The sequence below is a fragment of the Pelodiscus sinensis genome, chromosome 22 (genome assembly GCF_052426305.1).
Source record: "Pelodiscus sinensis isolate ZL-2025 chromosome 22, ASM5242630v1, whole genome shotgun sequence".
Lineage (NCBI taxonomy): Eukaryota > Metazoa > Chordata > Testudines > Trionychidae > Pelodiscus > Pelodiscus sinensis.
Window position 1 is genome coordinate 27,998,068 of NC_143073.1, and position 24,933 is coordinate 28,023,000.

General features: G+C 56.9%; 1 protein-coding gene across 1 annotated transcript; it reads right to left on the bottom strand.

The window, feature by feature from the left end:
* Nucleotides 1–270: 270 nt before the first annotated feature.
* Nucleotides 271–7,809, bottom strand: LOC106731970 (C-X-C chemokine receptor type 2-like). Its single transcript, XM_075915945.2, has 2 exons — nucleotides 7,706–7,809; nucleotides 271–3,341 (listed from the first exon to the last, which is right to left on the bottom strand). The coding sequence occupies exons 1-2, from the start codon at nucleotides 7,787–7,789 to the stop codon at nucleotides 2,286–2,288; spliced, it is 1,140 nt and encodes a 379-aa protein (XP_075772060.1). The 5' UTR covers nucleotides 7,790–7,809; the 3' UTR covers nucleotides 271–2,285.
* Nucleotides 7,810–24,933: the final 17,124 nt, after the last annotated feature.

Genomic DNA, 24,933 nt, shown 5'->3' on the forward strand with positions numbered 1-24,933 from the left:
TGCACTAGGGCCTTGTTAGGGGGCACTCTCCCCTGGCAGTCAGTGCTGGCCCCCGTACCCTGGCATGGTTCTAGGGGATGCTGTGCTGCCAGGAGCAAGGTGGGGACGGCACTCTCCCCAGCAAACAGTGCTGGCCCCAGTACCGCAGTGTGGCAGTAGGGGGCGCTGCACTGCTGGGGTGTTGCTTTTTGGCCGGCCACTGTTCTGTGGTTGCTGAAGAGCTGGTGCACTGGCTGAGCGGTTGCTGTTCAGCCTCCTGCCTAGGGTTGCCAGGTGTCCGGTATTTTCTGATATTTTTTTTTTCCTGGCCAGCAGGCAAAAATCCTGGGTACTTACCAGGTTCTGCAGGGGAGCTGTCTGGCCCGGCGCAAGGAGGCAAGATGGCTGCCCATTAGGGCCAAAAAGGCTAAAAACCAAAGCGTTTCTCAACGGGGCCACACTGTTAGTTTGTTTATTATTATTATTTTATTGCTTAACAACTCTTAGGGTCGCAGGGTCCTTTCCCCCACCCTGGTTCGGTATTTTTTCAGAAACCATCTGGCAACCCTACTCCTGCCTCTGGCAGATCCCGACAAGCTTTGTGAGGGGAATGCAGGGCCGCAAAGGTGTTGCCTCACTACTCCCTTCCTGGCGGAGCTCTTGTCAAGGCCATGTGTGCACTGGGTCAGTGGGGACCCTGGCTTTCTCCAGGTGCAGCTCCTTAAACTATGAGCTTGAGAGCCAGGCTCTGTTTCTTGTGTGTTGTGCCCCAAGCACTGCCTAGGAATGTCAGCCACGCAGTTTGTGTAGCTTATTTCAAGATGCACATACTGTGTAGACACACCTTTTACACCAGCAAGTCTCCCCGACCAATGGCCTGCCTCAGCAACCTGGCTCCTGGGCGATGGAGGGAGGCGGAGAGCCTGGTGGGTGGGCAGGAGAGGGAGATGCTAGCCTGGCTGCACAGGAACAGGTCGGAGCTCCATGTGATGCAGAGCCTGTGGCTGAGACCAGCCAGAGATGCACAGGGGCATGAGCCCAGACTGGGGATCCCAATGCTCACGTAGTCACACGAGGCCTCACGGGGTGCATAGCTCTTTATTAGCATGTGCTTTGCAGCGGAGCTGAGAAACCAGGGTCAGAGCCTGCTGTACTGGGTACCTGACTGGCTGAAGCTAGGCAGGCCCTGCCCCAGAGAGCTGAGTCTACATGCGAATACACACCAGGAAGCGCACACTGGTCATTCCAAGCAGGGAGAGGGGAGGCTTCATGTTCATTCCCTGAACTCCAGCGGTGCTGGTGTAATTAAAACTTCTTGCATCAGGAAACAAGGCGGGGGCTACCCGACTGGCCTTGTACTTGCTCCGAAGGACCTGGCACTGGCTCCAGGGCTGTATGGAGCCAGAGCTTGTTTGGCACCAAGAGCCAAGCTCCCATCTGCTGCTGCTGCTTGCAGCACTCAGAGCCAGATGGTCCCTTCGCCATTGTTCAGCCTGGCTCCAGGAAGAGGTGCTGAAAGCAGGGTGCTGCCCTGTAAAGGTAATAACCCAAAGGCAAGGTTTCCACCTTCAGCACCCCACCATAAACCTGCTCCTGTAGCTCCAGGCTGGCAGCAAGGCTTGGCCAGCGGTCATAGCTGCTGCATTAGCTGGCTGGCTGGGGGTGCGCCGGCCCCAGTGCTCCCAGCTGCATGGAACTGGGATCCTGGAGCATGGGAGGACGTTCAATTGGCGTGAGCCTCGCTGAGTTGTGCACTGTACTGATGAGCCCCAGGCCTTGTCCCCGTGCTGCAGCCAAGCACAGTGGGATCATGCTGCATGGCCTGAACTGGGTCCTTTCCCGCTGGTCTTTGAGCTGGGAAGAGCTGTGTTCTCCAAGGGCGGGGATGGCTCCTTTGGCAGCCGACTCCAGCGCTCTCAGTGCAAGGGCCTTCCAGGCGGAGCTGGGGGTTGGTGTCTGCTGGTGCTTGGGCCCTTGGCCCTGAGTGCCAGCATGAAGCCCAGGCAGACAAACCCTGCAGTGGGGTTTCTAATGGCTCCCGGTTGAATGTGCGGCTAGGCAGGATGTTGCATGCTTGGTGTTTTGTAACTGGCCTGGATGGTTGCAACACTCCTTCTCCTTTCTCTGCTGGGGCCGCTGGGGCGTGGGAACCACGACGAAAGGAGCCAGCTATAGTGTCTGGGAGCGGGGAGGGACGGGGCAATGCATGGGCTGTGCCGTGTGTTCGCTGATGCCCTGAATCAGTTTGATTCTGAGCCGGAAGCCTGTCCCAGCCCTTCGCCACAGGGCTGCACTGTCCCAGCCACTCACAGTGTGACCAAGTAGCCATGGTCTGTGTCCCCCTCGGGAGTACTCCGCATGGACAGGCCCCCTCCACGCTGGCTCTGCTCCCGAGTGGACAGGCTCTGGCCTGGGCTCTGGCGCCAGCCCCTGTAGCACAGGGCCAAGAGCTCCCTGCGGAACTTGATGCCTGCGAAGGCATAGACCAGGGGGTTGAGGCAGCAGTGCAGCAGGCCCAGCCCCTCGGTCACCAGCAGCCCAAAGTCCAATGCCTGCTCCAGGGCACAGTGGCGGGCAACGTAGCCCAGGCGCTGCAGGCTGTCCAGCAGCAGGAGGGTGTGGAAGGGGGCCCAGCACAGCAGAAAGAGTGCCAGCAGCAGCAACACCAGCCGCAGCGAGCGGTGCCTAGCTAGCAGCTGCGCCCGATGCAGCGTGCAGAAAATGCGGCTGTAGCAGAAGACCATAACCATCAGTGGCAACAGGAAGCCTAGGGAGAAGGAGGCGAGGCGCAGCCCTACCCGCCAGGCCTGGGCCTCATGGGCTTGGAAGCCCTGGTGACAGATGGAAGCCTGAGCCTGGGGCAGGAAGGTGGCGGTGCGGAAGTGCAGCTCGGGGGCGGAGAAGGCCAGGCAGACAGCCCAGAGGAGGGCGCAGGCCAAGTGCAGGTGCAGGACGTGGAGGTGCCGGTACAGGTGCACGGCGTGCACAATGGCCAGGTAGCGATCAATGCTGATGCCCGCGAGAAGCAGGACGCTGCTGTAGCTGTTCACGGCTGACAGTGCCCCCAGCAGTTTGCAGGGCACCTCTCCAAACAACCAGCCGTGGGAGAACTGAGTGGCCCAGAAGGGCAGCCCCAGCAGCAGCAGTATGTCAGCCAGCGCCAACTGGAAGAGATACCGGTCGGCCAGGTTCCAGGGGCATCGTCGCCGCCCCAGCACCACCAATACCAGCCCATTCCCCACCAGCCCCGCCACAAAGACCAGGGCAAAAACGGGGGGGACAAAGTACTGCGCAAATTCGCCGACTGCTTCTGGCCTGCAGGGGGCGGTGTCCTCGCTGATGTCGGGGTAGACTGTGTAGTCCTGGGAGGGAGAGACAAAGAGGAGGGCTGAGAGGGGATGCCAGAGAAAGATGCCAGTTTACCTTGCTGAGTGTGCCGGGCAGGGTACCTTGCACTGACGTCCACGTAGCCTGGACAGGGGATTGGAGAGCATTGCCAAACCCACTGAGCTGGGTGGGGTGGGGCTCTCTGAGAGTAGCTTGAAGCTTTTTCCACATGTCTGGGGTGTGGGGGGGGGGAGAGACTGGAGTGGGGGCAGCTGGCAAAGTTAATAATCAAATACCACAGAATCGTAGGGCTGGAAGAGACCTCAGGAGGCATCAAGTCCAGCTCCCTGCCCAAGGCAGGACCAATCCCAACTAAATCATCCCAGCCAGGGCTTTGTCAAGCCGAGATTTAAAACCTCTGGGGATGGAGATTCCACCCCCTCCCTAGGGAACCCATCCCAGTGCTTCCCCACCCTCCTAGGGAAATCTCCAGCCTAACCCTAACCCTCCCCCACTGTAACTTGAGACTTTCCTTGTTCCTCTGGCCTCCCACATCTGTCACTTGAGTCTCTGGGTCAGGGACTATTGTACAGCCCCCAGCACAATGGGCCCCAGGGCCTTCATGGGTCTTGATCTGGATGCTGGGCAGAAGATTCAGCAGTTCCAGAGTGACTTGGCTTCCTAAATCCCATTGGCAAAAGAGATGACTGGCTTTGAGCCCCTTGAAAATGGCACTTATGCTCCTAAATCGCTCAGGTATTGGGGCGCGTTTGCCTGCAGGGCATGTGCTGCTGCTGTTATGATAGGGACCCTAGAGGCTACTCCTGCACGTCGTTCTTGCTGCTTTGATTATGAAAACTTGGTGTTTTTTCTAGATTGCTTGTTTGTAAGAGTTATTGCCTTGTTTAAAAGATCTCTGGAGCTTTGCACAGTCATTTTGGCTTCGCAGGGCACAGCTGTTGCCTTCTCATTCAGTCCGTCAGCGATGGGCCCAAGCCCCAAGGCCGCCTTGACCACTTTCAAATGAGCAATGATTGATTGCTTGTGCTGTGCCGTAGGAATGTGCCTTCGCTTCTGCTAAGCACACTAGGGCCAGGTTTGAAGAATGTAACCTACAAGCCAGCCCCAAACTACCAGTCAGACCAAGTAGCATTCTCCAAAGGTTGAATATTGCACTGGGCAAACATGTCTGATACAACCCCCCCGGTCCGGGCTGGCCTCTGGGGCCCTGACCCCCACGACACTGGCTGACTTCCCAGTTAGGTCTGTATGGGTAAGCGGAGGAATGGTCCCGCTATTGTGGGGAACTTTCCTGGCTTCTATACACCCCGGCGAAATGGACCAGCAAAAGGATCTGAGTCCCCGCTCCCACTTCCTTTACCCCACGGCCTCCCTGATTCTGAGGGCTCCCCCTCCACTCTCCTGAGTAGCAGAGCCCTCGAAACCCCAACAAGGCTGGGCCCAGGTTTCCTGGGGCTTAATCCCTGACCTTGTAGTCACTAGAGGCAGGAGTTAGGGTGTCCCCACTCCGAGGTGCTCTCTTTACACTGCAGGCCTTCTTGGCCCAGTGACCACTTCATAAGGTTCAAAGCAAATACAATTTATTAAACATCAACAGATTAAAGAGAAAAGAATAAGAAAAAATGAGACTGGTTCAATGAGAACACACAGCCCTGCTCTGTAGCACAGGGACATCAAAACAGCAGCCTGCAGAGTGTAAGGACAGTCCACAGTCTCTTCCTTAGAGGCTCCTTAGAGGTCTTGGATGTGCCGCGGGGAGGGGGGGGGGGCTGCAGGCTGGACACGCTTGCTCTGGCAGTGACCACACAGCCTCAAGCGCTAAGTGGCCAGACCCCTCTCCCAGTCCAGAGCCTCTCCCCACACTTTGCAGTTCCCAGCTGCTCACCACATCCAGCTGCAGGGTGCTGCTTGGCCAGTCTCTAGCTTCTTGCGTTGCTTCTCTGTTCCTTTTGGCTCTCTGAGCACTGCCAGTCTGCTGCTCAACACAGGGTCTGCGCTCCTTGAGCTGTGTGTGTCAGGCTCAGCTGCTGCAAAAACTGCCCCTCAGCACACAGCTTGCACTCCTTGGGCTGTCTCTCAGCTCTCTGTTCCTTTTGCAGGACTTCTTCTGCACACAGCTTGCACTCCTTGGGCTGTCTCTCAGCTCTCTGTTCCTTTTGCAGGACTTCTTCTGCACACAGCTTGCACTCCTTGGGCTGTCTCTCAGCTCCCTGTTCCTTTTGCAGGACTTCTTCTGCACACAGCTTGCACTCCTTGGGCTGTCTCTCAGCTCTCTGTTCCTTTTGCAGGACTTCTTCTGCACACAGCTTGCACTCCTTGGGCTGTGTCTCAGCTCCCTGTTCCTTTTGCAGGACGTCTTCTGCACACAGCTTGCACTCCTTGGGCTGTCTCTCAGCTCCCTGTTCCTTTTGCAGGACGTCTTCTGCACACAGCTTGCACTCCTTGGACTGTCTCTCAGCTCTGTTTGCTCAGAGAGAGCCAGAACAATCCCAGCTCACAGGGAGGACGGGGCCTGGCCTCTCCCCTTCCTCACTGGCCTGTCCAACCTGTCAATCAGGCTAAGCTGGAGTGTTGGCTGCTTTCCATTGTCTCTGGGGTCTGTCAGTACCCTTCCCCTTCTGAAACTGGGAGCTGGCAAACCAAAAAACTCCCACAGAGTTTTAGTGAGGGGTAACAGTCCCCTTCCATATGTACTGCAGCCAGACAGCCACCCTGGGCTCTCACCAGCCTAGATTATAGTAAAGGACCCCAACTCACTCCCAGATTTCCCTTTCAAAATCCAGGTCCTGTATGGCCCAGCCCTCTGCTGGACAGTGCAAGCTTGTTAAGTCTTATTTCTTTAAGATAATATGCCAGCTTATTCTTTCAAAGATTTCTTCAGACAGTTCCATTTCCTGCCAGGGGATTAGGTAAAACAGTAGGGCTACGTCTACACTGCAGGCTTTTGAGCGTCTACTCTGCACGGGCGTTCTTGTGCAAATAAATGTACAGTAAAGCACCGGAACAGAGGGCTTCTTGCGCAAGAGCTATTCCTCTCCCCACGAGGAATAAGCCCTCTTGCGCAAGAGCTCTTGCACGAGAAGGCAGTGTGGATGGGCAACTTCTTCTTCTTCTTCTTGCACAAGAAACCCCTATGGCTAAAATGTCCATCACAGCTTTCTAGTGCAAGAGAGAGTCCATGCTGCCATCGAGGCTTTTGCACAAAAGGACATGGCAGTGTGGGTGCGCTCTTGCACAAGACCTTTTGCACAAAACAATTCTTGCACAAAAAGCCTGCAGTATAGACGTAGCCTAGATGTTTAGTAACTACAAAGAAAGAGATTAAGTGAATACAGATCATGAGGCATAAAAGCCAGATGCCATTTACAAGAAAAATAAAGATAAAATGCAACTGGTGCCTCATGTAACAAACCTTATTAAATTCAAAGCAAAGTTTTTCTCGCTACGTGTCATCAATACCCTGACTGGCCAAATTTCTGAGAGGGGACATGAGAGCAGTTTTCAAGTATCTGAAAGGGGGTTACAAGGAGGAAGGAGAAAAGTTGTTCTCCTGGGCCTCTGAGGACAGGACCAGAAGCAATGGGCTTAAGCTGCAGCAAGGGAGGTTTAGGTTGGACATTAGGAAAAGCTTCCTGACTGTCAGGGTGGTGAAACACTGGAATAAATTGCCCAGGGAGGCTGTGGAATCTCCATCTCTGGAGATATTTGAGAACAGGTTAGACATCTATCAGGGATAATCAGATGGTGCTTGATCCTGCCGTAAGGGCAGGGGACTGCACCTGATGATCTCATGAGGTCCCTTCCAGTTGTAATGTTCTATGCTTCTTAGACCAGGACACTTTCTTCTGTTTAATGGCTTCTTCTTTTGTCCTATGTTCTTTGTGAATCCGTGGACAGACAGAAGGGGATGAGGAGGAGGTGTTTTGTGGTGTTTGTACCCTTTTTTATAGTTTCAGCCCCCTCTTGGAAAACATTTCCAGCTGAGATTTAGGAAAGGGTTCCCATATAGAGAGATGTTCCTTGCTGGTTTTCCTACCTGTTTGAACTCCCTTGTCTCCCGTTGCTTGATGACTCTGTTTACTGCTTATGTGCAAATCAAGCCGAGCACGCATTGCATTGTTTGAGACAACCCCTCCCCCCCCCGTTTGGAACAAGTGTTAATAACATCACACACGGGAACTCTATAACTTCACAGTCAAGGCTGCCACATGTTTTATCAGGACAATATTGACCAGCAAATGCTGAGTTTTAAAATATCTTACAAGACATACCGTGTGCAAAGATTATTACATTGGGCTAGATGCAGGTAGACTCTGTCACAGACCTACAGCATGTGGCACAGTTATAGACAGTAAAGTGAGCTCTGGAAGACACTTACCTCGGAGGAGAGCTCATAAAATGTGGTGTAGTCCATGTTTCCAATGGACTTGGTCCTGCTGCCACCCAGACACTCTCTAAGCATGCACTGAAACGAAAGGTGAGACCTGTAGTAAAAAGCAGAACTGACCAGCTAATAGTCCTGTAGTTACTAGAAAAGCTTCCGGTGATGAAAGAATTGTTTGTATCATGAAAAGAAAGAAGAGTGGGCAGAACCATGAGGCTGGGTGCAGACAAGCAGTGCTCCGCCTCCATACAAAGATTCTGGGCAATGCCTCCTGTCCCCCACAGCTTTCACCAGAATCTGTGTGTTTGGGAAAGGTGGAATCTCTGATCCATATGGGCACCCTGACCATATGTCACGGGGTATAAGGGAGTCCCCGGGCCCTGCACCCCCACCTGCAGCCAGACGTGACTCTCAGCTGGCAGGTCGAAGAGAAGGGTTATCGGTTCACAGGGACACAGTGTAGCTCAGACTTCTTGTTACAGGAACCAGGAGCATTCAGTACAGCCAATTTTGGGGAAAGGGGGGCCCGGAGTCCCAGATCTGGGCTCCCGCCCTCGCCCTCCAGGCCAGCTAGGCTCCCTTCTCCTCCAGCCTGCCGAAAAACTAACTCCCACTCACAGCCACTAGTCACAGCCCCCGAGGCGGCCTTGCCTCCTGCTTTGTCCTGCTTCCAGGCCCAAGATATTATTCGCTGTCACCTGGTCTTCACAACGTGAGAGACTGAACCTTCTTCCCCCGGTTCATGCCCAGCCTCCTCCTCCTCATGCCGATAGTGCTGCAGTGCCTGGGGAAACTGAGGCGCGCGCACACACACACAGAGTTACTGCAGAGCAGCACAGGGCAGTAGGAATCGTGCACGCACAAGAAAGCAAACAGTGAATGTAACAACAGAGTGAACACAGGACAACAAGAGTGGACAAAATCCCAGCGATGTCACATCTCTCCCCCCTTCGAGACCAAACTGAGCAAGGTCACTCAGCTGGTGACCTGGGGAAGTTCAGGCCCCTGTCTCCATGCCAGAGCATCAGCCAGGACTCGGCACTGTCCATAGCACAGATCCATCCACCTCACAGTCCAGCAGGAGCAGCCTCCAGTCCAGCCACTGGGCTCTAGGCCCTCGCAGTCATGGAGCAGCCCCTGGAGCCGTCTGGCCTGCCCCAAGCTGGGACAGGATCTAGCTTCATAGGGAATCGTTCACTCCCAGCTGGGCCATTAGCTGGGCCTTGCTGAACCCTCCGATCCTCGTCCCTCTCTCCTGGCACCGCTCGACAACATCCCTCCTCAGGCCACAGTTAGAGAAACTCTCCCCTTGGTCCCAGTGAGACTGGCTAGACACTGACGCTGCCCAGACTCAGGCACCCTCTTCCCCAATCTCCCTGTTACCTGCAGGGAACACGGCAGCGTTGGGGCTAGGGTAAGACATCAGCCTGATTACACAGAGCTGCCAGGCCCTAATCACCCCGCAGCCCCCCGCAGTGATGCGCTGAATCCCCGAGAGGTAGCGTCTCTGCTGCTCTTCCCATTTCAGAAGCTGGAGTTCAGGTCTGGAAGTTTTCTCCTCAGCTTGTTGGGCTCTTCTGTCCAGCTCTGCCCCAACGGCCAGGGAGTTTTTCTACCCCCAGTCAGTCAGGTAACAAGTATCATCACAGACACTGATCTCTTCCTCGGCTTGCAGCTTAATTCTCCAATTTGGACTCGCTCTGAAAGACAGGATCCATTTCACGGGCCTGTTAGACATGCAGATCTCTTCTTCCTCCTCCCTGCTGTTCCCAGGGATGCAGACACACCAGCCCATGCTGCAGCGCTCCACAATTCCCAGAAAGAACCCCTTCATTGTGCCTGCCTCCTGGGGTGTCATAACCTGCTAAGGTTAGATCGTAGACCCCTCCACCTCCTGGATCACTTCTGGGGGGGGGACACTCCCTTTCGAGGCTCATACTCGGTTTAGACCACAGGCCCCTCTGCTTCCTGGAACCACTTTTCACAGCCTCCAGCACTCCTGGCTCTTGCAAGCCCCCTTCTTTCTACGGTGCCCCGTCACTGGTTGCTGGATGCTCCATCCACGGGGTGCAGTCCATCCCTCCACTGCCACCACAGTCACAGATAGGGTTGCCAGATGGTTGAAACAAAAATACCGAACACCCCTCCCCCCCGCAAAAAAAAAAAAAAAAACACCCAGAAAAAATTCTGTTGAAGGGAAAAACAAAGTCAGGGGAGACCAAAGTTGCTGAGCAAGAAAAAAAAATAAAAATCAAAGAGCATGAAAAGAGCATGACCCCTTTAAGTGCAGGGATAGGAACAGGGAGCGGCTGAGCACTAAGACCCAGGGGAGGCATTCCCCATGGTCTTTTGGCCAGCAGCCATTTTGTACCCGCAGCCTTGGGGAACCAGGTAAGCATGGGGGCCGGGGTCGGGGGGCTGGAGGTGTTGGGGGGGGGGGGGTGGAGTGTTTGGAGGGTTGCCAGGTGCCCGGCATTTTTGCCTCCTGGCTGGGGAACAATTCAGAGAATCCCCAACATTTGAGGTGTCCGGGATTCTCTGATTTTTTTACCGGACAGGAGGCAAAAATACCGGACTGTCCGGGTGAATCCTGGCCACCTGGCCACCCCAGTCCCGGAGTGTGGGGGAGTCACCAGGCCTTGCACCCCCACCTGCAGCCAGACGTGACGCAGCTGGCAGGTCGCTTCACAGGGACACAGTGTAGCTCAGACTTCTTGTTACAGGACCCAGGAGCATTCAGTACAGCCAATCTTGGGGAAAGGGGGCCCGGAGTCCCAGATCTGAGCCCCCGCTCTCGCCCTCCAGGCCCGCGAGGCTCCCTTCTCCTCCAGCCTGCCGAAAAACTAACTCCCACTCACAGCCCCCCAGGCGGCCTTGCCTCCTGCTTTGTCCTGCTTCCAGGCCCAAAGTGTTATTTGCTGTCACCTGGTCTTCACAACATGAGAGACTGAACCTACTTCTGCAGTGAGTCCTGCCCAGCCTCCTCCGCCTCATGCCGATAGTGCTGCAGTGCCCAGGGAAACTGAGGCGCACTCATGGAGTCATTGCAGAGCAGCATAAGATAGTAGGAATCACACACACACACAACAAAGCAAACAGTGAAGGTATCAACAGAGGGTGTGTCTAGACTGCATCCCTTTGTCGACAGAGGGATGCAAGACAAGCACATTGAAATTGCTAACAAAGCTCATTTTTGAGGAATACAGGATCTGTCGAAAAGGCTTTATTTTTTACAGATCCGTGTCTAGACTGCCGGGTTTTTTGGAAAAAACTCCATTTAGAAAAAAGCGGTGGCCATGTTTATGCTAAATAGGTATGGGACATGTAAATCCCGGCTTCATTAGCAATTTCAACGTGCCTAATCTACATCTCTCTGTCGACAGAGACTGTAAGAATGGACAAAATCTCACTGCGTCACACTATCCGTCATGGCAAATCCGGGCCAGTTCCGAATTGAAATGCTCTGTCCCCATCAAACAGCAACGTGCCCCAAAAGCCCTGCAGGGAAGCACCAAGCTAGAAATGGCTCAGTGCGTCACCGTGTATTTCCCTGCTCCCAGCTGCTGGAGCGCTCAGACGCATCCCCGCAGCAACACCCTTCCTCCACTCTCCCCGGAGAGCACAGAGGTGGCTCCCTGCCTTGGGCTTCCAGAGTTCCTCGCATCCAGTGTGCCACCCGGCGAGTCTCCCCTCCCCCGCCCCACCAACACGTGCCACGTGGCCTCCTCCCTCCCCTCCCCCACGGGGCTGCCTCTGTCATGCGGGTCCCCTGTCTTATGGTGATGACCGCCACCGTTTTTGCTGGGAGGGGAAGGCGATGTCAGGCAAATCGGAGGCAAAAGGCACCGAGGAGCTGCTCCCGGACCTCTGTGCTTTTGAGCTGCCGCCTGCGCTCTGGTGGAGACACACAGAGCCCAGATGGGGCGCTGCCATGCCCTCGAGGTGAGCTCGGGCTCCACAGGTGCACTCACTGTGCAGTCCCTCTCTCTCCCCTGCCCCCTGCATGGAGCCGGTCTGGAGGGGTCAGGGCTCTCTTACCCCGTCACCTCCCACCGGGCCTCCGAGCAGGAAGCTGGAATTTGTGCACAGGTGCCCTGATGTGTGGGAGGGAAAGAACTGAACACCCTCTCCCTCTCCGCCCCGCTGGGGGAATGGCAGCTCTCTCTCCAGAAACTTTCCATGCTGCAAAGGGGTGTAAACTAGGTAAGTGGACCCACCTTATGCCCATACCCTTGAACCTCAGTCCTTCTCATTGCCCTCGCCAAGATTCTGCACCCCAGTTTGCGCCGACACCCTCTCTTATTCCTGTACCCTCCCTCCTGGCCAGACACCTACCCCCAGCCTGCTCCTGCTCCCTCCACCTGGCCAGACACCCTGCACCCAGCCTGCTCCTGCTCTCTTCACCTGGCCAGACACCCTGCACCCAGCCTGCTCCTGCTCCCTCCACCTGGCCAGACACCCTGCACCCAGCCCGCTCCTGCTCTCTTCACCTGGCCAGACACCCTGCACCCAGCCCGCTCCTGCTCTCTCCACCTGGCCAGACACCCTGCACCCAGCCTGCTCCTGCTCTCTCCACCTGGCCAGACTCCCTGCACCCAGCCTGCTCCTGCTCCCTCCACCTGGCCAGACACCCTGCACCCAGCCTGCTCCTGCTCCCTCCACCTGGCCAGACACCCTGCACCCAGCCCGCTCCTGCTCCCTCCACCTGGCCAGACACCTACCCCCAGCCTGCTCCTGCTCCCTCCACCTGCCAGACACCCTGCACCCAGCCTGCTCCTGCTCTCTCCACCTGGCCAGACACCCTGCACCCAGCCTCCTCCTGCTCCCTCCACCTGGCCAGACACCCTGCACCCAGCCCGCTCCTGCTCCCTCCACCTGGCCAGACACCTACCCCCAGCCTGCTCCTGCTCCCTCCACCTGGCCAGACACCTACCCCCAGCCTGCTCCTGCTCCCTCCACCTGGCCAGACACCCTGCACCCAGCCTGCTCCTGCTCCCTCCACCTGGCCAGACACCCTGCACCCAGCCCGCTCCTGCTCCCTCCACCTGGCCAGACACCCTGCACCCAGCCCGCTCCTGCTCCCTCCACCTGGCCAGACACCCTGCACCCAGCCCGCTCCTGCTCCCTCCACCTGGCCAGACACCCTGCACCCAGCCTGCTCCTGCTCCCTCCACCTGGCCAGACACCTACCCCCAGCCTGCTCCTGCTCCCTCCACCTGGCCAGACACCCTGCACCCAGCCCGCTCCTGCTCCCTCCACCTGGCCAGACACCCTGCACCCAGCCTGCTCCTGCTCCCTCCACCTGGCCAGACACCTACCCCCAGCCTGCTCCTGCTCCCTCCACCTGGCCAGACACCCTGCACCCAGCCCGCTCCTGCTCCCTCCACCTGGCCAGACACCCTGCACCCAGCCCGCTCCTGCTCCCTCCACCTGGCCAGACACCCTGCACCCAGCCCGCTCCTGCTCCCTCCACCTGGCCAGACACCCTGCACCCAGCCTGCTCCTGCTCCCTCCACCTGGCCAGACACCTACCCCCAGCCTGCTCCTGCTCCCTCCACCTGGCCAGACACCCTGCACCCAGCCCGCTCCTGCTCCCTCCACCTGGCCAGACACCCTGCACCCAGCCTGCTCCTGCTCTCTTCACCTGGCCAGACACCCTGCACCCAGCCTGCTCCTGCTCCCTCCACCTGGCCAGACACCTACCCCCAGCCTGCTCCTGCTCCCTCCACCTGGCCAGACACCCTGCACCCAGCCTGCTCCTGCTCTCTTCACCTGGCCAGACACCCTGCACCCAGCCTGCTCCTGCTCCCTCCACCTGGCCAGACACCCTGCACCCAGCCCGCTCCTGCTCCCTCCACCTGGCCAGACACCCTGCACCCAGCCCGCTCCTGCTCTCTTCACCTGGCCAGACACCTACCCCCAGCCTGCTCCTGCTCCCTCCACCTGGCCAGACACCCTGCACCCAGCCTGCTCCTGCTCTCTTCACCTTTCCAGACACCCTGCACCCAGCCTGCTCCTGCAACCTCCCTCCCTCCCTCCCAGATCCTGCACCCCCATCTCTATCCCACTCATTGGCCACTCTGTCCCACACAATGAACCTCTCGTTTTTGTCCCTACCCAGAACCTAAAGGAGTCCATAAAATCCACGAACTCCAGAACCCCAGAAAAGTAAATGCGGCCTATGGGAAGCCCTGAACATCAGTTCTACCTGCCCTTTCCTCTTGCCCCATGGGTCTGGAGTGCCAGAGGAGTGAGGTATCTCAGTTGGGGGCCACATTAGTGAGGTTGGGTTTTTTTGGAGGAGTTTTTTTGCTACCCCTGCCATAAAGAAAACATTGAAACCTTTTGGGTTGGACGTAAAATTAGTATTTTGCTTTATTTAAAATGAAGTTTGATAAACCAAGATGAGAAAGTTAAAATCTGTTTAATAATGTAAATTAAACCGTTCTCCCCAGCTGCACCACTAGCAAAATGGCTTGGGTGTAATTGTGTAATTAACGGTGAGTTTCCATTAAGAACTGGTGATCCACAGAAAGGTTTACATTGAGCCAGGTGAGAACCACTGAAATAGAGGTCCCCCAACCTCTCCCCCCGAGAGACTGCCCCGGTTCCCGGCTGCTCCACAAAGCCCACAGAGATCAGGTCTAGTACCAGGGCAGTGAAATCGCCGCGTCACTCCAGTGTAGATGATGGACAGACTTTCTGAGAGCCCAGCCATCAAGCAGTTGATGATTTAAACAGCGTGTTCAGCTGCGATGTGAGGCAGGATGTAGTCTCTCTACAGAGACGGTTTTCATGACTTGTCCCTTGTACATCTGAAGGGTGACTAAATGGTAACTGAATCTTCATAATAGCAACAGATTGCTTTGGGCCCAATCCTGGCTTAAAGTTTAAATTGGATCAGGCCCTTTGTAAGCAGGGTGGGAAGTTATTATTTGGTAGTATTTACATAACATAGGCATTGCCATCATGGTATTGACATGTACATTTCTCAGTAGCTTTACATATGAAATAGCCCAGCCCCATTGATCTCCATGGGCAAGGGACCTTTCCAGCCGTGGTGGGGAGGGTTAGTGATGTGGTAATTGGCATGGTTAGTTCAGTATTGTCACTGCGGCTCGTGGAAACAGAGGACACCTGACAGTTTTGCAGTAACTTCAGAAAATGCAGTTGCAGTCCATCTCATTAGGGTTGTAAATTCCCATTTATCTGTTGACCGGTTAATGTTAGGTCACACTGGGGCTGCCGCTGGCTCCCAGCCCCTGCAGGAGCAGCCTGTCCACAGCAGACTGGACTCCCCACAGAGAGAGGTTGCTCTGGACACTGGTGTAGTCCCTGCCTGTGGGGCTCCTGGGTCCTGCCTGCAGCAGGTGGGAGCTGCTCCAGCCCCCTCCAATTACCAGTTAATTGGAACTGGGGAGCATCATCTGTTAAGAGGACTATGGAAGTTGTCCCATGAAGTTGTGAGATAGTTCTGGATGATTCCCAGGCCCTGAGTCAAATGGGGCTGCATCTACACTGCAAAGTAATAGGTTTTGGATCCTGGATCTCATTATGATTTGAGGCTGGACCCCTAGAGCTACAGTGTCCTGAGACCCTAGGTCTGGATCCGACCCTGGGTTAATGCAATTGCAGTATAGATGCACAGGGGGACTCCTGTGGGGCCCAAACCCAACCCTATTGGTAGAGGATGGTGGGAAGAGTTCTTAGAGGGGTCACACGATGCCCTTTACTTCTGGTCATGTGTCCATCTTGACCCCAGAAATACCCCAGGGGTGTTACTTCAGATGGGCGGGGCCAAAGGAGTTGGGGCATGGCTAATGGGATCAGGGGCGTGGCTAATATGTCTCTATTTTTGGCTGCAATACATATGGGTGAGGTTGATCCTGGCTGCCCCATGCGTGTCCTAATGAAGAAAGCTGGAAGTAAGGTGGCGGTGTGAGGAATAAGACTGATGGGGAAGGGGAGAGAGATCGGGGAGCTTTAATGGGAGAGGCTGTCCTCAAAGGTGGCAGGCGTTGACAACAGGGTCGAATGAGAAGCAGCCCCATGTGCATTTCATGCACTCGGGGGACCCGGCTGCACTGCAGGCAGTGGGAGGTGCAGCTGTGATTGCAGATGCTGTGCGGCTCTGAGATGCTGCCAGCAGCTGCTTGTTTTCCTCTCTGAATGGGGCAGATGCCTCCATTGCAAGGCTGTGGAGCTGTGGGCGTGGGCCACACCGTTGTCTATAAGGCACCTAAGGGAAGACTGGACCCTGCTGTTGTTGATTTAGTAGCAAGGGAGCAGGTTCCAAAACAGGATTTGCAGAGGCCTCTAGCAGGAATTCCTGAGCCCCGGCTGTAACAGCAGCACTCACGTGTGTGTCAGTGCAACTGTCCAAAGGGCCAGCCTGAACACTAAGCCACATTGACAGGCGGCCCCACTGCATTGGGCAGCACTATAGAGATGCTGAAATTGGATGGGGCTGGGATTTGCACAAACCCTGGTGATATGGGGTGCCCATTGTACCAGGTGCAGTGCAAAAGCAGACACTGGTCACTGCACAGACTGCTGGGCAACCCCAGCACACATTGGGGTCCTGTTATGCTGGGAGCTGCATGGACACAGAGAAAGCCCTTCCCCCAAAGGGCTTGCAAAGGTTTGTGCATGTGAACATTGTTACTAGACCATATCACAAGGATTGGCAGGAGGGCCACTTCTGTATTTTCGTCAGTGTGCTGGAGTCAGTGCAAAGAGACCATGATGGATGAGTTGTGTTAAGCAAACAAGACCCATAGGGATGCTGTGGGGAAGTTCCTGATGATATACTGGAAAGGCCCAGGAGGAGATTCTGCTCACCTGTCAGTGGGGATGTGCTGGGATCGGTGGGAAGGGCCCGGGGGGGATGCTGCCCACGTATCCTTGGGGATGTGCTGGGATCGGTGGGAAGGGCCCCGGGGGGATGCTGCCCACGTATCCTTGGGGATGTGCTGGGATCGGTGGGAAGGGCCCCGGGGGGATGCTGCTCACATATCCTTGGGGATGTGCTGGGATCGGTGGGAAGGGCCCGGGGGGGATGCTGCCCACGTATCCTTGGGGATAGGCTGGGATCGGTGGGAAGGGCCCGGGGGGGATGCTGCCCACGTATCCTTGGGGATGTGCTGGGATCAGTGGGAAGGGCCCGGGGGGGATGCTGCCCACGTATCCTTGGGGATGTGCTGGGATCGGTGGGAAGGGCCCCGGGGGGATGCTGCTCACATATCCTTGGGGATGTGCTGGGATCGGTGGGAAGGGCCCGGGGGGGATGCTGCCCACGTATCCTTGGGGATGTGCTGGGATCGGTGGGAAGGGCCCCGGGGGGATGCTGCTCACATATCCTTGGGGATGTGCTGGGATCGGTGGGAAGGGCCCGGGGGGGATGCTGCTCACATATCCTTGGGGATGTGCTGGGATCGGTGGGAAGGGCCCGGGGGGGATGCTGCCCACGTATCCTTGGGGATGTGCTGGGATCGGTGGGAAGGGCCCCGGGGGGATGCTGCTCACATATCCTTGGGGATGTGCTGGGATCAGTGGGAAGGGTCCAGGGCAGGATGCTACTCCTGCGCTATTGGGACATGAAGGGAATGGCAGGAAGGGCCCAGGGCGGGATGCTGCTCACGTGTCAGCGTGACGTGTCGGGATCGGTGGGAAGGGCCCCGGGGGGGATGCTGCTCACATATCCTTGCGGATGTGCTGCGATCGGTGGGAAGGGCCCAGGGGAAGATGCCGCTCACGTGTCAGTGGGACGTGCTGGGATTGGTGGGGAGACACTGTTCATAGAACACTAGGACTAGAAGGGACCTCGAGAGTCATTGAGTCCAGTCCCCTGCCCTCATGGCAGGACCAAGCACTGTCCAGACCAGTGGTCCCCAACGTTTTGGGGCTGCCGGGCGCCTGGGGGCGGGGCCGCTCACACGCTGTGCGTATGAGGGCGGGGCCGCTCATGGGCCACGTGCTTGGGGGCGGGGCCAAGCATGCGCCGCGTGCCCGGGGCCGGCACCAGCATGTGCCACGCACCCGGGGCAGGGGCCACCCATGCGCCCGGGGCTGGCACGTTCTGTACGCCCAGAGGCGGGGCCAGCCCAGATTGCTCCGCAGGTGCACATAAATGGCCCGGTGGGCACTATGGCGCCTGCAGGCACCGTGTTGGGGACCACTGGTCCAGACCATCCCTCGTGTGTCATTGGGACGTGCTGAGATCCATGGGAAGGGCCCCGGGGGGGATGCTGCTCACGTACTAGTGGGATGTGAAGGGAATGGCAGGAAGGGCCTGGGGGGGATGCTGCTCATGTGTCATTGGGGACATGCTGGGATCGGTGGGAAGGGCCCCAGGGGGGATGCTGCTCATGTGTCATTGGGGACATGCTGGGATCGGTGGGAAGGGCCCCGGGGGGGATGCTGCTCATGTGTCATTGGGGACATGCTGGGATCGGTGGGAAGGGCCCCGGGGGGATGCCACTTACACGTCAATGGTATTTGGTGGGATTGGTGGAAAGGGCCCGGGGGGGGGGGGGATGCTGCTCACGTGTCAGTGGAATGTGCTGGGATCAGCAGGAAGGACCCCGGATGGCCGGGGATATTTGCGGCCATGCAGCGGTACTGCTGGGTCTGTGACTCTTGGCAGAGGGTGGGGAAGGCCCAAGATAGGATAGCTGTTTAGAGGCCCCAACTCATTATAAAGGAGCCTTTCCAGAAGGTGGCGATGGATATGGTGGGACCCTTCAGCAGAGCGACCCGGATGGGGAAGAAATACATCCTGGTGGTGGCGGATTTCGCCACCCGCTACCCTGAGGCCATGGCTCTGCCCTCTCTTGAAGAGGACATGGTGACATGCACTGCTGATCATTTTCAGCAGGGTGGGGTTCCCCCCGGAGTCCTCCCAGATCAGGGATCCAACTTCATGTCAGCCCCGCTCCGGTGCTTGTGGGGAAGTGCGTGGTCCAGCACACCTGGGCCTCGGCGTATCACCCCGTCCAATGGGTTGGTGGAGTGGTTCAATGGGACTCTGAAGCAGATGCTAAGGACCTTTATGCACAAACACCCGCAGGACTGGGACAAGTTCCTACTCCACCTGCTGTTTACATACAGGGAGGTGCCCCAGGAGTCCATGGGGTTCTCCCCGTTCGAGCTGATGTACGGGAGGCGGGTGAGGGGATTCCTGGACCTGCTGAGAAATGAGTAGGAGGGGGAGGCCTACCCGGAGGGTGAGTCGGTGGTGGAATACATCCTGGCTTTCCAGGAAAGACTCACTGAGCTCACGGGTTTGGCCAGAGAGAACCTGAGCAGGGCCCAGAGGAAGCAGAAGTTGTGGTATGACAGCAATGCACGGGCCTGTGCCAATGCTACCGGGGACCAGGTGATGGTCCTAATCCCCGTGCGGAAGAACAAGCTGCAAGCAGCCTGGGACAGCGTCTTCAAGGTGGTTAAGCAGCTGAACGAGGTGAACTACGTGGTGGAGCTGACGGGCCGGATGCGCGGCCAGCGGGTGTATCCTGTTAACATGATGAAGCTGTACTGGGACAGGGAGAACTTGGTGCTGGCCATGTATAAGCCCTGGGAGGAGCAGGGGGGAGGCCTAGTAGGCCTGTTCCCTGGGACTGGAGCAGACTCTTTGCTGGAGTCAATTCCCCTCTCAGACCAGCTCACCCCGGCCCAGCAGGCTGAGATCCGAGAGGTGCTACGCTCCCGCCAGCAGCTGTTCTCCAACAAGCCTGGTCTCACCAACCTGGCTGTCCACTGGGTAGAGACGGGCTCTCACCCCCTGGAGCGCTGCTCCCCATTCAGAGTCATGGGGAAGATGGCCCAGGACCTGGAGAGAGAGGGCCGGGACATGCTGGCACTAGGGGTGATCAGGCCGTCGGCCAGCCCCTGGGTCTCTCCAGTAGTTCTGGTCTCCAAGGACAGGTCAATCTGGTTCTGCGTGGACTATGGGAAGCTCAACACCATCACGGTGTCCAATGCCTACCTGATGCCAAGGCTAAGGTGGAGGCCATCCGGGACTGGCCTGTTTCCCTGACCAAGAAGCAGGTCCAGGCTTTCATTGGGATGGCGGGGTACTACTGGAGGTTTGTGCCCAACTTCAGCTCCATCGCTGCCCTGATCACAGAGCTGTGCAGGAAGGGGAGGCCAGACAGGGTGGTCTGGATGGAGCAGTGCCAGGGGGCTCTCTGTGCACTGAAGGAGGCCCTGGTCAAGGCCCCAGTGCTGGTAAAGCTAGACTTTGCAAACCCTTGATAGTGTTTGCCGATGCCTCGGACACCGGGCTGGGAGCGGTGCTGATGCAGGTGGACGAGAAGGGGGAGCGACACCCCATCATGTACCTGAGGAGGAAGCTGCTGCCCAGGAGCGGAGCTACGCAGCCATAGAGAAGGACACCTGGTGACGGGGTGGGCCCTTCAAAAGCTGCAGCCGTACCTGTTTGGCCGGCGTTTCACGGTGTTCACCGACCACTGCCCCCTGACCTGGCTGCACCAGATGAAGGGGACCGACGCCAAGCTGCTGAGATGGAACCTGCTCCTGCAGGACTACGACATGGAAGTGACCCACGTCAAGGGGAGTGCCACCATCATCGCCGATGCGCTGTCCCATAGTGGGGGTGCCCAAACTTCCCCAGGCCACAGGCAGAGTGGCCCTGCTCAGTTCACTCTCGGAGGGGGAAGAGATGAGATGCAGTGGGTGCTGTCCACTCGCTGGGCGCTATGCTTGGGCTGTGGGTGACCCCCACCAGCCTGTGTCTGTGAGCACTGCCCAGCGGGGGGGCACCCCTCAGCTCCAGCATGTAGACAGTGGCCGGCCAGGGCTTCTCACCTGAACAAAGGAAGGGGTGTGGCTACCTGGGGGATGTGTGTTCGGTGCTTTTGGGAGAGGCAGTCTTGGCTGGGAAAACATGAAGAAAAGAGACCAAGCTGAGTACTGAGGGTTCAGGGGACCCCTACCTTGAGGGGTCTGGGGCTGCCAGCCCCTGACTCCTTATGTCGACACCACGTCTATTCTGTGCTGCATACGGGAGAAGCAGTGAACCCTCTCTAGTCTACTGGCTAGCAAAGTCTCATCTTGCTGCAGACAGGGTGCAGGACTGGGGGACACCTGATGTGCCGCCAGAGCTGGGATTGGTGGGAAGGGCCACGGGGGGATGCTGCTCACGTGTCAGTGGGGACATGCTGGGATTGGTGGGAAGGGCCCAGGTTGGGATGCTGCTCAGGTGTCAGTGGGAAGACCTGGGATTGATGGGAAGGGCCCAGGATGGGATGTTTCTCACGTGGCAGTGGGACATGCTGGGATTGGTGGGAAGGGCCCAGGGTGGGATGTTTCTCACGTGGCAGTGGGACATGCTGGGATTGATGGGAAGGGCCCAGGATGGGATGTTTCTCACGTGGCAGTGGGACATGCTGGGATTGGTGGGAAGGGCCCAGGGTGGGATGTTTCTCACGTGGCAGTGGGACATGCTGGGATTGGTGGGAAGGGGCCCAGGGTGAGATGTTTCTCACGTGGCAGTGGAACATGCTGGGATTGGTGGAAGGGGCCCAGGGTGGGATGTTTCTCACGTGGCAGTGGGACATGCTGGGATTGGTGGGAAGGGCCCAGGGTGGGATGTTTCTCATGTGGCAGTGGGACATGCTGGGATTGGTGGGAAGGGCCCAGGATGGGATGTTTCTCACGTGGCAGTGGGACATGCTGGGATTGGTGGGAAGGGCCCAGGGTGGGATGTTTCTCACGTGGCAGTGGGACATGCTGGGATTGGTGGGAAGGGGCCCAGGGTGAGATGTTTCTCACGTGGCAGTGGGACATGCTGGGATTGGTGGAAGGGGCCCAGGGTGGGATGTTTCTCACGTGGCAGTGGGACATGCTGGGATTGGTGGGAAGGGCCCAGGGTGGGATGTTTCTCATGTGGCAGTGGGACATGCTGGGATTGGTGGAAGGGGCCCAGGGTGGGATGTATCTCACGTGGCAGTGGGACATGCTGGGCTTGGTGGAAGGGGCCCAGGATGGGATGTTTCTCACGTGGCGGTGGGACATGCTGGGATTGGTGGAAGAGGTCCAGGGTGGGACGGATCTCACGTGGCAGTGGGACATGCTGGGATTGGTGGAAGGGTCCCAGGGTGGGATGTTTCTCACGTGGCAGTGGGACATGCTGGGATTGGTGGGAAGGGCCCAGGGTGGGATGTATCTCACGTGGCAGTGGGACATGCTGGGCTTGGTGGAAGGGGCCCAGGATGGGATGTTTCTCACGTGGCGGTGGGACATGCTGGGATTGGTGGAAGAGGTCCAGGGTGGGACGGATCTCACGTGGCAGTGGGACATGCTGGGATTGGTGGAAGGGTCCCAGGGTGGGATGTTTCTCACGTGGCAGTGGGACATGCTGGGATTGGTGGGAAGGGCCCAGGGTGGGATGTTTCTCACGTGGCAGTGGGACATGCTGGGATTGGTGAAAGGGCCCAGGGTGGGATGTTTCTCACGTGGCAGCGGGACATGCTGGGATTGGTGGGAAGGGCCCGGGGCGGGATGTTTCTCACGTGGCAGTGGGACATGCTGGGATTGGTGGAAGGGCGCAGGGTGGGATGTTTCTCACGTGGCAGTGGGACTTACTGGGATTGTTGGGAAGGGCCCAGAGTGGGATGTATCTCACGTGGCAGTGGGACATGCTGGGACTGGTGGAAGGGGCCCAGGGTGGGACGTTTCTCACGTGGCAGTGGGACATCCTGGGATTGGTGGGAAGGGCCCAGGGTGGGATGTATCTCACGTGCCAGTGGGACATGCTGGGATTGGTGGAAGGGGCTCAGGGTGGGATGTTTCTCACGTGGCAGTGGGACATGCTGGGATTGGTGGAAGGGGCTCAGGGTGGCATGTTTCTCACGTGGCAGTGGGACATGCTGGGATTGGTGGAAGGGGCCCAGGGTGGGATATTTCTCACGTGGCAGTGGGACATGCTGGGATTGGTGAAAGGGCCCAGGGTGGGATGTTTCTCACGTGGCAGTGGGACATGTTGGGATTGGTGGGAAGGGGCCCAGGGTGGGATGTTTCTCACGTAACAGTGGGACATGCTGGGATTAGTGGGAAGGGCCCAGGGTGGGATGTATCACACGTGGCAGTGGGACATGCTGGGATTGGTGGAAGGGGCCCAGGGTGGGATGTTTCTCACGTGGCAGTGGGACATGCTGGGATTGGTGGAAGGGGCCCAGGGTGGGATGTTTCTCACGTGGCAGTGGGACATGCTGGGATTGGTGGAAGGGGCCCAGGGTGGGATGTTTCTCACATGGCAGTGGGACATGCTGGGATTGGTGGGAAGGGCCCGCGGCGGGATGTTTCTCACGTGGCAGTGGGACATGCTGGGATTGGTGGAAGGGGCCCAGAGTGGGATGTTTCTCACGTGGCCGTGGGACATGCTGGGATTGGTGGGAAGGGTCCGGGGTGGGATGTATCTCACGTGGCAGTGGGACATGCTGGGATTGGTGGAAGGGCCCAGGGTGGGATGTTTCTCATGTGGCAGTGGGACATGCTGGGATTGGTGGAAGGGGCCCAGGGTGGGATGTGTCTCACGTGGCAGTGGGACATGCTGGGATTCTCATAGACTCATAGACTCATAGACTTTAAGGTCAGAAGGGACCATTATGATCATCTAGTCTGACCCCCTGCACAGTGCAGGCCACAGAATCTCACCCACCCCTCTTAGAATAATCCTCTCACCTATGTCTCAGATATTGAAGCCTTCCAATACTTTGAAGGCCCCAACATGCAGAGAGTCCTTCAGCTGTGATCTGTGCCCAATGCTACAGAGGAAGGCGAAAAACCTCCAGGGCCTCTGCCAATCTACCCTGGAGGAAAATTCCTTCCTGACCCCAAATATGGCGATCAGCTAAACCCTGAGCATGTGGGCAAGACTCACCAGCCAGACACCCAGAAAGTTCCCTATAGCAACTCCTATCATCCCTCCATTGACCTATTTCCAACTGGAAATGAATGGTCAATTAGTTACCAAGATCATGTTATTTCATCCAACCATCCCCTTATCATAGAATCAGAACTGGAAGAGACCTCAGAAGGTCGTCAAGTCCAGCCCTCCGCTCTAGGCAGGACCAATCCCATCTAAATCAACCCGGCCAGGGCTTTGTCAAGCCGAGACTTAAACACCTCTAGGGATGGAGACTCCACTACTTCCCTAGGGAACCCATTCCAATGCTTCACTACCCTCCTAGTAAAATAGTTTTTCCTAATATCCAATCTGGACCTCTCCCACCACAACTTGAGACCATTGCTCCTTGTTCTGCCATCTGTCACTACTGAGAACAGCCTCTCTCCATCCTCTTTGGAACCTCCCTTCAGGAAGTTGAAGGCTGCTATCAAGTCCCCCCTCACTCTTCGCTTCTGCAGACTAAACAGACCCAAGTCCCTCAGCCTCTCCTCGTAGGTCATATGCTCCAGACCCCTAATCATTTTGGTTGCCCTCCGCTGGACCCTCTCCAATGCGTCCGCATCCTTTTTGTAGTGGGGGGCCCAGAACTGGACACAGTACTCCAGATGTGGCCTCACCAAAGCCGAATAAAGGGGAATAATGACATCTCTGGATCTGCTGGCAATGCTCCTCTTAATGCATCCTAATATGCCATTAGCCTTCTTGGCTACAAGGGCACACTGTTGACTCATATCTAGCTTCTCATCCACTGTAACCCCCAGGTCCTTTTCTGCAGAACTACTACTTAACTGGTTGGTCCCCAGCCTGTAACTATGCTTGGGATTCTTCCGTCCTAAGTGCAGGACTCTACACTTGTCTTTGTTGAATCTCATGAGATTTCTAGTGGCCCAATCCTCCAATTTGTCTAAGTCACTCTGGACCCTATCTCTGCCCTTAAGCGTATCTACCTCTCCCCCTAGCTTAGTGTCATCTGCAAACTTGCTGAGGGTGCAATCTATCCCCTCATCCAGGTCATTAATAAAGATATTGAACAAAACCGGTCCTAGAACCGAACCTTGGGGCACTCCACTAGAAACCGACCGCCATCCTGACATTGAACCGTTGATCACTACCCGCTGGGCCCGGCCTTCTAGCCATCTTTCTATCCATCTTACCGTCCATTTATCCAATCCGCATTCCCTTAACTTGCTGGCAAGAATATTGTGGGAGACCATATCAAAAGCCTTGCTAAAGTCAAGGTATATAACATCCACTGACTTTCCCATGTCCACTGAGCCAGTTACCTCATCAT